This window comes from Archocentrus centrarchus, chromosome 3 (genome assembly GCF_007364275.1).
Source record: "Archocentrus centrarchus isolate MPI-CPG fArcCen1 chromosome 3, fArcCen1, whole genome shotgun sequence".
In the NCBI taxonomy this organism is placed as follows: Eukaryota; Metazoa; Chordata; class Actinopteri; order Cichliformes; family Cichlidae; genus Archocentrus; species Archocentrus centrarchus.
The window spans coordinates 26,567,943-26,579,568 of NC_044348.1; the positions used below are offsets into that span (position 1 = coordinate 26,567,943).

The 11,626-nt window shown below is 40.1% G+C and overlaps 1 protein-coding gene across 2 annotated transcripts in view; it reads left to right on the forward strand.

Annotated features, from left to right (window-relative positions):
• The window catches only part of unc13c (unc-13 homolog C (C. elegans)), a 118,380-nt gene extending 108,014 nt beyond the window's left edge, over positions 1-10,366 (forward strand). Inside the window, exons 30-33 of one of the 2 annotated variants that reach the window (XM_030720543.1) lie at positions 1,011-1,158; positions 4,852-4,944; positions 6,693-6,852; positions 8,671-9,461. In XM_030720543.1, coding sequence (XP_030576403.1) covers positions 1,011-1,158; positions 4,852-4,944; positions 6,693-6,852; positions 8,671-8,956 — 687 coding nt within the window. In that variant the 3' untranslated portion in view covers positions 8,957-9,461. Of the gene's footprint in view, positions 1-1,010; positions 1,159-4,851; positions 4,945-6,692; positions 6,853-8,670 lie in introns of both variants that reach the window. The other variant, XM_030720552.1, reaches the window with a different exon arrangement.
• Positions 10,367-11,626: the final 1,260 nt, after the last annotated feature.

An 11,626-nucleotide genomic window follows, 5' to 3' on the forward strand; every position in this document is an offset into this window, starting at 1 on the left:
CATTAAATGGTTAAGCCAATTCAACTGCAGTTGGATATGCTTTTTAAAAAGTATGCTCATGTCTGGTCAAGCAGAAACTTGTGTTTTATGTATATTCATTGTTTGTTGGGAACTACTTTGTGGAAGGACTGTGTGCAATTTCCCTTTCTTTCTCTTGAAACTCCACCTATGACTCACCCCTTGCACGCCAGATTATATATAGTTCACAAGAAGCACATGTCGGTCAAATTTTATGACTAATGAATCATTGGTGAGGCAAACAACAGTGCCTACCACTGTGTTGAGTCACTGCCAAGTACTGACCTGACACCAGTCTGAAAATATTTACAGTACCAACAACCTCTCTGTTGGGGTGTCATGCTATGTCTGATGAAGACAGTGTGGTTCAGATGTCACCTTGCAGCTGTGTATACCTTATCTCTGTCTGCTGCATTTTTGTCCAGTGTACTTAAGGATATGAGATAAGGGTGCACCGACTTTTTAACTTGGATCATGACAAGAGAAACTCCACTAACAATGCAAGCACCCTGAACAATACTCCCTTTGTCTGTGTAATGATCATGTGTTGCAGAAGAAAGCTAGCTGAACAGATAAGCACAAAAAAAAAGCAATCCCTCCTTTCTTAATAAGATCTGTCCATGGCCACCCTCCCATCTTCTATATGTGGGAGTGGTGACAGCATTTGAAAAGAATGCAAAGCTTTGCCTGTACTCAGCTATCATGCTTATCAGCGCAAATGTGCATTAACCATCCAAGCAGGGGTTTCAGATTTGCATGGTAATTAGCCAGAAAAGTGGCTATTACAGCTGTCTCTTGCCTGGTCTCCTGCTTGGAAAATGCATACTGTCCACATAATCTTGGGTTATTTCAGACGACTGTAACTTGCTGATGTCCATGAACTTAAAAGAGGATTCCTGTCTGGACAACACTTGTGGAGTTTATCTGAAAGTTACTGTTTATCTTCAAAAGAAAAAAAAGATAAATATGAGCTTCTCTTTCTTTTCTCATAGCAATACTTCCATGCTGGAGGGAATGGGCTGAAGAAAACCTTCCTCGAAAAGAGTCCTGATATGAAATCCCTCAAATATGCTCTCAGCCTTTACACTCAACCTACAGATGCCTTGATCAAGAAATATATATGCACCCAAACCTCTCAAGGTAAGGAGTTAGCTAAGGTCAGGCTCAATTGGGTTTCAGTTTGGGAGGGAATGGATTTATTTCGGCATTCGAATGGTAAAAAACTTTTTTGGCTTAAGGGCTGTTCTCTGTAAATAAAAGCACCTTGCATGGGTAGTTTCAGTTTTAAAAAAAAAGCATCTATGAAAACATGGTGAGAGTGCCGACAAAAGCATGAAGCTTGTTCTTCCTGTTGTGGAGATACACTTAGACACCAGTAAATAAACATATTCTTATTAAGACTGCTAACCACTTGCAGTGAAATGGTTTATTCACAGCATATTTTGTTACTGTAATTCACAGTTTATATCTATGATGTCTGCAACATTTCAGACTTCTGTACTTTATTTTTCCAGTAGATTTTACTAATATTTAAAGGAGACATATCATGCAAAATCCACTTTTTTTTAGCCCTTAAATACATTTTGTTGTGTACTTTGAGTGTGTAGGACTGCAGGAAATTTAAATGCATTCTGTCCCGGTGCTGCGTAGGTATCTTTATATTCTTTTTGGGACATAATTTTCAGTCTGTTCAGTTTTCTCTATTGCCTGTTACGTTTTCTTATCCATTACGTCACAGTATTTGCTGTGGAACTGCTAAACAAGGTCATGGACTTCTGGCTTACCGGTTTGGTGAATCCGCCATTTTTTTCTCACAGCGATTTTGTAGTCCAAATTCAGTTATGCCGAAGTTGCAAGTAGACAAGTCAAAATGTTCGGTTGTTGGGTGTATTAACCCACACGATTCCTTACATCGCCCCCCCGGCATCAGAGCCTCTTCAACGTGCTTGTTTCTCTGCCGGTTGATAATCGTATCGCTGCTATCAAACTACAAAAATGGCCGAACAGGGTGGAGTGGAATGCTCTGCGACCTGGAGCGGGGCGGGGCGTGAAATGTCTCATGCATATTTAAAGAGACCGCACCAAAACAAGCTGCTCTAAGACGCAGGTCAAAAAAGGTGTAAAAGAGGGGTCTGTAACGAGGAATTCAGACCAAAGTATTGCAGTTCAACTTTATATAGACCACAAGTGAATGATTTACATATGAAAAGGAAGGATTTAAAAGCATGATATGTGCCCTTTAAAAATTGCTTGAATGATGTGACTCCAGTCTTGGCCTGTCTTTTAACCTCAACATTATGCTGTTTTCCCATTAGTATTAGCTCCACTTACATTGCTGTAAATGTGTACTGAAGATCCCTGTGCTTCACTTTATTTCCTATGGGCTTAAAATGCACATTGGACATTGCTGTAATTGCATTTATGTCCTCACTGTAGGAGCCGTGTGTCTCCTTCACTGTTTGTTTTTGAATTTATTTACAAACAAGCAAAGATATCTGTGGCCTTTTCACCCTGCGTGCTTAAGGGCTTGATTGTTCTCGTGCTCTTTCCCCCCTCACTCTCTAATTAACAAAGCACAGAAAAAACTGTCAGGACAAATAAGGTATACCACATTTGCAATGTAAATCCATAAATTTTCTTTTGTGCCGTCTCCGCCCTCTTTCTTTCCGGCTTCTCCGACACACTTCTGTATCCTGTTGACTCATTTGTCTTTATCTGGATTTTTCTTTTTTCCCCACTGTAACAAGGCGGAAATACCTTCAGGTGTCCAGAGAGGCTCGAGAGGGAATTCAGCCCGGTAGGGCATTGAAGCTTTAAGCTCCTGGTTGTCTCAGTGTGCTCAGCCTTGTAGAACACTGCATACCAGGCAGCAGGAAACACTAAGCCTGTAGGAAAAAGCTCAGCAGCCAGCAGGCCAACCAGCATTGCCGTTTTCCTCGAGTAGCAGATGGGCATAGATGCACAGTGTTTCGCTGTGTGCTATTTTCAGATTGCTGGATGTGTTTCTCTTCTACCACCCGCGCTACATCTCTCGTCCCATTCCAGCTCCACCCGCAATTTCACACCATGTTTCCGCTCTTTATCCGAGGTGGCCTAATGCTCTGTCTTTCAGTGGAAGTAGTGAGGTGGTTGAGGTCAAAAATAAAAGAATGTGGAGATGTGCTGGTTCTTGATGCAGCACAGTGGGCACAGTTTCATTAATCACCAACCCCTGTGCTCTGAGAGCGACATATTTAGACCACAGCATGTACCAGTTTAATCCTGCCGACCGTGTTCTCGGAAGCATACATGTGTCTCTTTGTTTGTTGGAGTGGGGGCTGAGGTTGTCTAGCTTACAGTAACCTCACATGAATGCTTTGCAGTTTCTTGGTTATAAAGTAACCTTCTGTTAAAATGCCACTTGTTGTAGGCTAAGTGTAACATCTTGTTTGACGGTGGAAAAAAAATCTGCGAATTAAGGAGCAAGTCTTTGTCAATTAATGCAGACAACTCGCCTTTCTTATCTGCATTTTCCTCACTTAATCTGATCCTGAGCCTGCTCTCTGCCACCCTGGTTTTTTATCTATCTCTGCTTTCTTTTATCTTCTGTGTGTACCATTAGTCTTCTTTGCACTGTGCGCTCCCATGTCTCTCAAAATTCCCATTCCAGTGTCTGTTGTGTACACCAGTATATTTTTCATAAACGCACTAACTGGCAGTGCCTCATATTGTATAGTGTAAAGAAAATATACTGAATATATCATTCTATCAAATGTTTCTTAGCTGAAGTGACCATGCAGTGGCATTACTGCTAAATTCGCACAAGTTCAGGGCTTCATTGCGCAGCAGTTTTTTTTTTTCCTGCCTTCCCCATCAGCTTCTCAGGGCTTCATTACAATAAATCTTGAGGCTCGTTTCTTCATTACCAGCCACAACAGGCGCTGTATGTTTGGCATGTATTGATTAGCTATTGCATCAGCGTGCCTCTACATTAACCACACGAGCGATTGACTTCCAGTGTTCAACATCTACTTGCTCCTGGCTGGATGAAACATGAAGCAGTTGAAATGAGCAGGACTCGTTACATCAGGCAGTGTGTGACATGGTCAGCAATCCATTCTAATTGTTTGTCCCTAACTGAGTGACGCGGCAATGATGCTGTACAGCAACTGGGTAGACTCCTCCTTAATATTCATGCTTTTGCTCTCCCTTATGCCTTATCTACCTCCTTTCTATTGCGCGGTGTTCATTTCGACTTGTTTGTGCGCAGACAAATCCAGCGTTTTATATTTCTGTTGAGCTGAACACTGTTGATTTCACCGTGCAGAATATTATTTATTTAGTGGATTCCTTCACAACATCTGCCTCTTTCATGGCCCTCAAACCAGACAGATTATTTCATGTTTCTATATTTTTATTATTTTTTTTTACTTGTTATTCTTGTTTAGCCTGGAGCTGAAGGAAACTCTGGCTTTGCTTGCTACTGGGCTGCCATGAGGGTGAAAGCAAGTCTTCTCTCTTTCTGTTTTTCTTAGGCTTACTTTTTTCTTTTAGTTTTGACACACACACACACACACACACACACACACACACACACATACATAGGTGTTTTTACACAGCTTTTTGGATCAATTTTTTTGTATGCCCCATGTACACAGATTGCTGTACATGATGCATCCAAATCCACAGTTTTGTCCTTGCATCCTCTCTCTTGCACTTTCTTTCTGTCTCCTTTATTTCTGGTTCCTGATCTCTCTATTTCTTCCCCGCTTCCTCACTGCCTCTCCTCCATTCTTTCTGATTTTCATTATGCCTCTTTCCAATTCTCCTGTTGCTGTTTTGGTGTGTGTCCAGGTCAGTCATCCAACGGATCAGTGGGGGAGGTGTCGATGCAAGTGAATCTCATCTCTCACCCTGGCACTGGAGAGCACAAAGTCAGCGTGAAGGGTGAGCTTTTTCCTATAATCTGACCTGCTTTTTATCATTTCAAGTCCAATCTATTCACACCTGCAAATATTCACAAAAAATATCTCATTTGGGCAATAGGGCTGCTGATGATATTATTAACGTAATTAAAAAAATAAACCAGTTGTTTTTGGTATTTTTATACACGTGTTTTCTACATTTGCACACTACATTACATTCTGTAATTATTGTAGGGTACTTACCTTACCTTGAGGTGACTGCTTGTTGTGATTTGGTGCTTTATAAATAAAAGTGAATTGAACTGAAAATTTACTTACATTTGCTAAGTGCTTGAAATTGGGTATGGAGAGTATAATATGGTATGGACATTAATAGTACGCATATCCTAACAACCAATCAGCGAATGGCATCGGTATTGATGCAGTATTGTAATATTTTTAAGAGCTGTTGTAGATTGCATTAGGTTACTATAAGTACTATTCAGTCATTCTTCCAAGCTTTGTTTCTCCTGTTTGTGCAGTAGTGCAGAGCCTGTTGGTCAGCAACATGTTCTTCTTCTGTGTTGTGCTGTTTAATGGTTGTTGGCAAATAGCTTGTAGGTGCATTATCACCACCTTCTGGCAGTAGTAGAGTATTACACTACCAGGCATCAGTAAAAGCAAGGGAAACTTTATTAATCAGTGTGAGGCAAAACACATAGTTGCAAAAAAAAAATACCTTATTTTGTGGCATATTTTACACAAAGTAGTGCACCTGAAAAGCCTTTTCCCCAAAATAAGGTCTTAATACTTCATTGTTTTCCCTGCAAGTTATACTTCTACTCTGCATGTGCAAGGCAGAAGTATCACAATATTACAGAGCAACACTACGTGTGCCGATGTGGTGGAAGTCTTGTGCTCATCCCACCAGAGCACAGAACAAAGTCAGTGATTATTCAGGGATATGGTTAGATAAGAAAAACAGCTTAGTATGCTTACATACTAGATATGCCTGCTACCACACATGAGACTGTTGTGAAGTTCAGCTGTATGCATGTACAAGAATACAGCTGGCTCATGTGTGCCCTGGTTTGGCCGTTGATTGCTGCCCCCCCCCCCCCCCCCCCCCCCACACACACACACACACACAACACCATATGCATTAGAGCTGGCAAAACAGCTAAAAACAGCACGAACATGATTGTGTGATTGGTTGGGTTACCATGGCAACCATCTAAGCATGATTTCACTAACTGGAAATTCCATCATTACAGGATGAAGAGCCACAGTTTAGCTTTTGCCTTTTTTTCTTTTTTTTTTTTTTGCATTTCCCAGATTACCTTCGGCAGCTCACACGGAAAATCTAGCCTTTATGCACGCTGCCACAGCATCGTGGTACACTGATGCTGCCGTGTCAGTCAGTCAGTATCGCTGGTCTCCTTCACTGTGGATTTAGTTCATTATTTGAATATCAGCGCAGAAGAGCGCGTCTGAAAAGAAATCTTTGCAGTCTGATTCATAGGCACTAACATCCTGAGATGTTTACCATTAATGTTGCAGATAGCTGGAAATGTTTCTGATATCGTGCTGTGTTATGCTTGCACCGACAGTATCTCAGCTTAATGTGAGACTTTCTACATTTAGCCATTTATCTGTGGGAATAAGATGAATACAGGTCCAAACAAAAAAAAATAAATAAATAAGCTCGGGAATACACTGTTTTTTGTTGGCAGGATTAACCTGTGTCCATGACATATTAAATAAGATTATTCTGTCCTCTGTTTTTCTCAGTGATTGCAGTGAACAACCTCATCTGGCAGACCAACGCCATGTTCCGGCCATTTGTAGAAGTCAATGCTGTGGGTCCACATCTGGCTGACAAGAAGCGCAAATTCAGCACCAAGACCAAGAACAATAATTGGTCACCAAAGTACAATGAAACATTCCAGTAGTGAGTCTCCTGTTTCTTCCTTGTCAGTTAACGAGAGAAAAGGGAGCAAAGCTGTAGTAGTCGTTATTGTAATGTCATTTAAAAAAATATTTGTTATTATTACTGTTGGCAGTAGTGCCAGCGGTAGTAGTCATGCTGCATTTTTCTGCCTTGATACATTTGACTTAAAATCAGAATTCAGTATGCTATCTGCTATGAACACAGAGTGTGAATAAAATATGGATGTATCCTGTAACTGTAAAACCACCGATTGTTTTGTGGTCTACTGTTTGAACTGTTTGAATTTTTGTCATTATCAGCTTGTTTGAACAAGAGGCCTCAGAACTAAGTTACCAAATAGGAAATGTTAGCTAGCCTAGAGTGCAGTCGGGGGTGCTTCTATCGACAATATAAAAAAAATGGATGCAGCCTTTGGGTCTGGAATAGGGAACCAATGCTGAAGCTCTTTAAGCCTGAATTCTTTTTAATGGCCAGCAGGGCAGGACTCCTCTGGTTGCACAAAGGATTCTGGTTACATAGAAATCTATGAGAAAACGGCCCTCGGAGGACTTCGGAGGACTTTATACCCTTATTCCTAGTTTCAGGTTGTACTGAATAGAACATGAAGTCCATTTTATAAATCATGGTCAATCTAAGAATAACAAAGGAGAATTATCCGGGATATGCTCATTGTTTAACAACTTCTCAGTCACAAGTCTTAAGCCAGTGAGCAAGCAGTGTCCCTCAGTTTCTCTGTCAGATACAGCCTGTGCTTGTCATGTCCATCACAATGGCTACATCCATCTTTTATACACTATACTGTTGCATCACACAGAGACTGATCGTGTTTATTTAATGTTTATTTGTAACTGTGTTCATTTCTGTTTTAAAGTTGGCCACTTTAACATTGGAATCTAAGGGGATTGGCTCACTTTTGGAGCCGGTCTCAGGTGGTCATTCAAGGAACTGCAGTTTTTGGCATGTTGCCTTAATTTTTCAGCCTCACAGATTGCTGCACCGAACAAAGAAGTCTGCAGAAACCTGTGTGCCTAAAAGTACCTGTAACAACTTATTCTGGAGGTGTTTTCTACGTTTAAAATGTGAATTATTTAGCAGCACACCTTTTTTTGTAATACAATTAAATCAAGTCACTGCTTTAGCATCGCTTTTTTCAGCATTGTAATTCTCAGTCAAGCCTACTCAGCCAAGTCATAGATCTGGAGTGATCCTCAAGTTAGCTTTGGCAGCACCAGTGTGATGAATGCAAGCACAGTGCATTCTGCATATATATTCACCCCAGGCATTGCCATTTGAATTTCATGAAGCCACAGGTTTCTGTGGGTAATTAGAAAACGGCCTATAAAAAGCTGGCTCAGAACGATGGCTCATTTGAATAGAAACATTAATTTAGCTCACAAAACATGATTGAGTTGTCTCATCATCACCACACAGAGTAAGGAGGCTTTTCACTGAGGAAATGCCACCAAGCCAGACTCGTTTACTGACAAGTTATATTCAGCTGTAAACAAAGCCAAATGTCAGCAGCTGGTTCGCATTCATGTACAGTTCTTCACACTGACACTTTTATTAAGTTTGTATGATAATAATAAAAAAGGGCATCCAAGTTAGTTTAATGTACTTTTAAGTGACCTAAAACTTAGCCCGATACCCTCTCACTTTCTTTATTTTGTCAAAGCAATGTACATTTTCATTACCCATAATGGTTATTTCAAAAGTAGGATTTAAGACTGCTACACAGTTTTGTTCAAGTCTAATTTTGGGAACCTGTATTAACTCCTGAGTTTCACCTCCCTCATCTCTCCTTGTCATTTCCCCCAGTGTTCTGAGTAACGAACACGGTCCAGAGGCCTATGAGCTGCATGTCTCAGTGAAGGACTACTGCTTTGCCCGCGAGGACCGCATCATCGGCATGACCGTCATCCCTCTCAGAGAGCTAGCGGACAAGGGGAGCTGCTCCGCCTGCTACCCACTGGTGAAGAGCATCTGCATGGACGAAACAGGCCTCACCATCATGAGGATACTCTCTCAAAGGACCAATGATGAGGTGGCCAAAGAGTTTGTGCGTCTCAAGACAGACACACGTTCGGCGGAGGAAGTGTCATAATGTGGAGCAAAAAAAAAAAAAAAACCACAGTATTAAATGAGTTGTGTTGTCTTAAGTAAAAGAGAGAGAGGAAAAGATGGAAGATGAGAAAGAGCAGTAGCATCAGTTGTTCTTTCGGGATAGAGGATGACTCAGCAGGAGAATAAGATTGTCCAAAGAGAAATGGAGGAGGCCCAAATGTGGTGAGGCAGCAAGAGTGAGAGCGAGCGAGAGAGAGAGAGAGAGAGTTGTGTTTGTTTGTTTGTTTTTGTGCATGTGCGTAAAACATCTGTTGGAATGTTCATTTTAAAAACTACAGTATGTACAAGTGTTTACTTACCGTATGCTTACTATTAAGTACTATATTCTACGAGTTATGTTAATGAGACATGATACCTTTTGTACAACATTTAGTCTTTTTGAACAGAGATTTGTTCCAATAAAGTGCCAAACCAGTGGAAAAAAAAAAAAAAAAAGAACAAAATCAACGTATATGAATTATGGTGAACTTAGTATGTTTGAAATTTGCTCGATTATTTTGTCCGGTGTAAGTCATTTTCTGACCATGTGGCGTTTCGATTGTTGCAAAGTCGTTCATTTTGCACCCTCGTTTTATGGCTTCACGTGCTTCCACACAGCACTATTGTGCATGTCCTCTTCTCGGTCATGTCTCTCCCATGATTCCACAGTGACCGCTGAGCAGGGTCCTGTCCCCTTGCCTTCAAACTGTTTGTATTTTAAGTCGACCTGAAAATAGACCATGTTTTTTTAAATGGCGATGACTGCTATCTAAACCTTCATAGGTGTTTGTAATTTTATAACCATGACAACAATGACGACAGCCTCCAGTGCTAACAGTCCTAGCAGAAAGGATGGAAAAGTTTTCTTTTTCTTTGGCTTTTTTTTTTCTTTGTTTTCGGCCATTGGCTTCCAACCTTTCTGAATGACCACTGTGAACATGAGCTTTGGAAGGCAAGCTTACATGACATTGCTGACAGTTTGATATTATTGTTTCATATTTTTCCGATAACTTTGTTCCTGATAAACTGCCAAAGTTATATAAAATATTTGTACAAAAGCAATCCATTACATGTATGAAGACATATATGTACATGTGATCTTTACTTTTTCAATGCTTAATATCTGATTGTTGATAGGGTGGTACTAAGATTTTATTTTTTTTATTTCATGTGAAGCTGTTAACCGATACGAAAGTTGCACATGTTACTTTACACATTAGTTATATCAGCTTCTGTCATTGGAATTACTTTTATTCATAAAGGAAAGAGTCTAACATTTGGTAAATATGCAACATTCCTATGTATTGCACTGATGGCGAATTGTATGTCATGTAAATATATTTAGTGAGATATTGTACAAAAGTCTACTTTTCTTCTATGTGCATAAAGTATGTGCAAATGTGTTAAAACATCCTTTTGAAAGTTGTCCAGTAAGCTTCCCTTTTATACATGACAACCACCATGAAAATTATGCGACCTTTTAAAGGGCTTCTGCATGTATTTAACTTCATACTCAAAAAAGGACCAAACTTAATGTATCAGAACCAGTCTGTTGCAGGTCTGTTACACACTTTTATGTACATCTTATAGCATGATGCCTATACCACCCACAGTGCAACTCAACTGCCAACTAGCAGTTGCCTTAGACTTCAGTTGCCATTTCTTTTTAACTATTTGCAGACTGAGAATTGAGCAAACACAACAGACAGGCAGGCTGTGGACAAGCTTTGTAAATTTGGACAATGTTTCTAGCCCAGTCACCAAACCATATCTCTGTGTGGCTGAACAGTTGGTAGATTTCAAAGACAGGTGCAGTTTCATTCAAGTGTGGCACAAAGGTCTGGTGGAACAGAGATGGTTAAAACCCTTTTTTTTGTATAAAAATGTTTGAAAACCATTATTTATCGCATTAGAATGTGTTACCAAATCTGTCAGTGATAAGAGTAAAACAATAGGTAGATGTCATTTTGTAGATCAACACAAATAGAACCATTAAAAATAAGTATTTTATAAAATATAATAGGCCATAATTTACCCCACTTGGTGATTTTAGTTGCTAAACTTGCTTGACTGCTTAGTGTTAAATACTTGTGGTTGCATCTTCAAAGTGGCTGCATTCAGTCTTTTGCTTGTTACACATGCTTTGGTAAAGAACTGGGCTCGTACATAAGTTTGATAGGTGCACAGCTTACTGTTTAAAGGCAGAGCCTCCAATGGCACACTCAGAGGCAGGGAAAACAACTGCTACTGATCCAATCAGTTACAAAGGTGATTTGGCACCTTTAAATTAATAGTTGAACACACTCTTCAAATGTTCTAGATTTAATAATTCCAATGGCATGTGGTATATGCCCAAAGTAAAAGATAAATAAACAATCTCAATTGGTGGTCAAAAATCACTGTGACCTGCACAACACATTTAGCCATTAACTTAATAATTAACACATCAATTAATGATTTAATTTCACACAAATGCTTAATAGTGAACGTGGTTATGTGTTTGTTGGTGGTCGGAGGGGCCGTAGGCGCAAATTGGCAGCCACGCCTCTGTCAGACTGCCCCAGGGCAGCTGTGGCTACATTAGTAGCTTACCACCACCAAGTATGGTTGAGGTGTGAATGAATAGTGCATGAAATTGTAAAGCGTCTTTGGGTGTCTAGAAAAGCGCTAT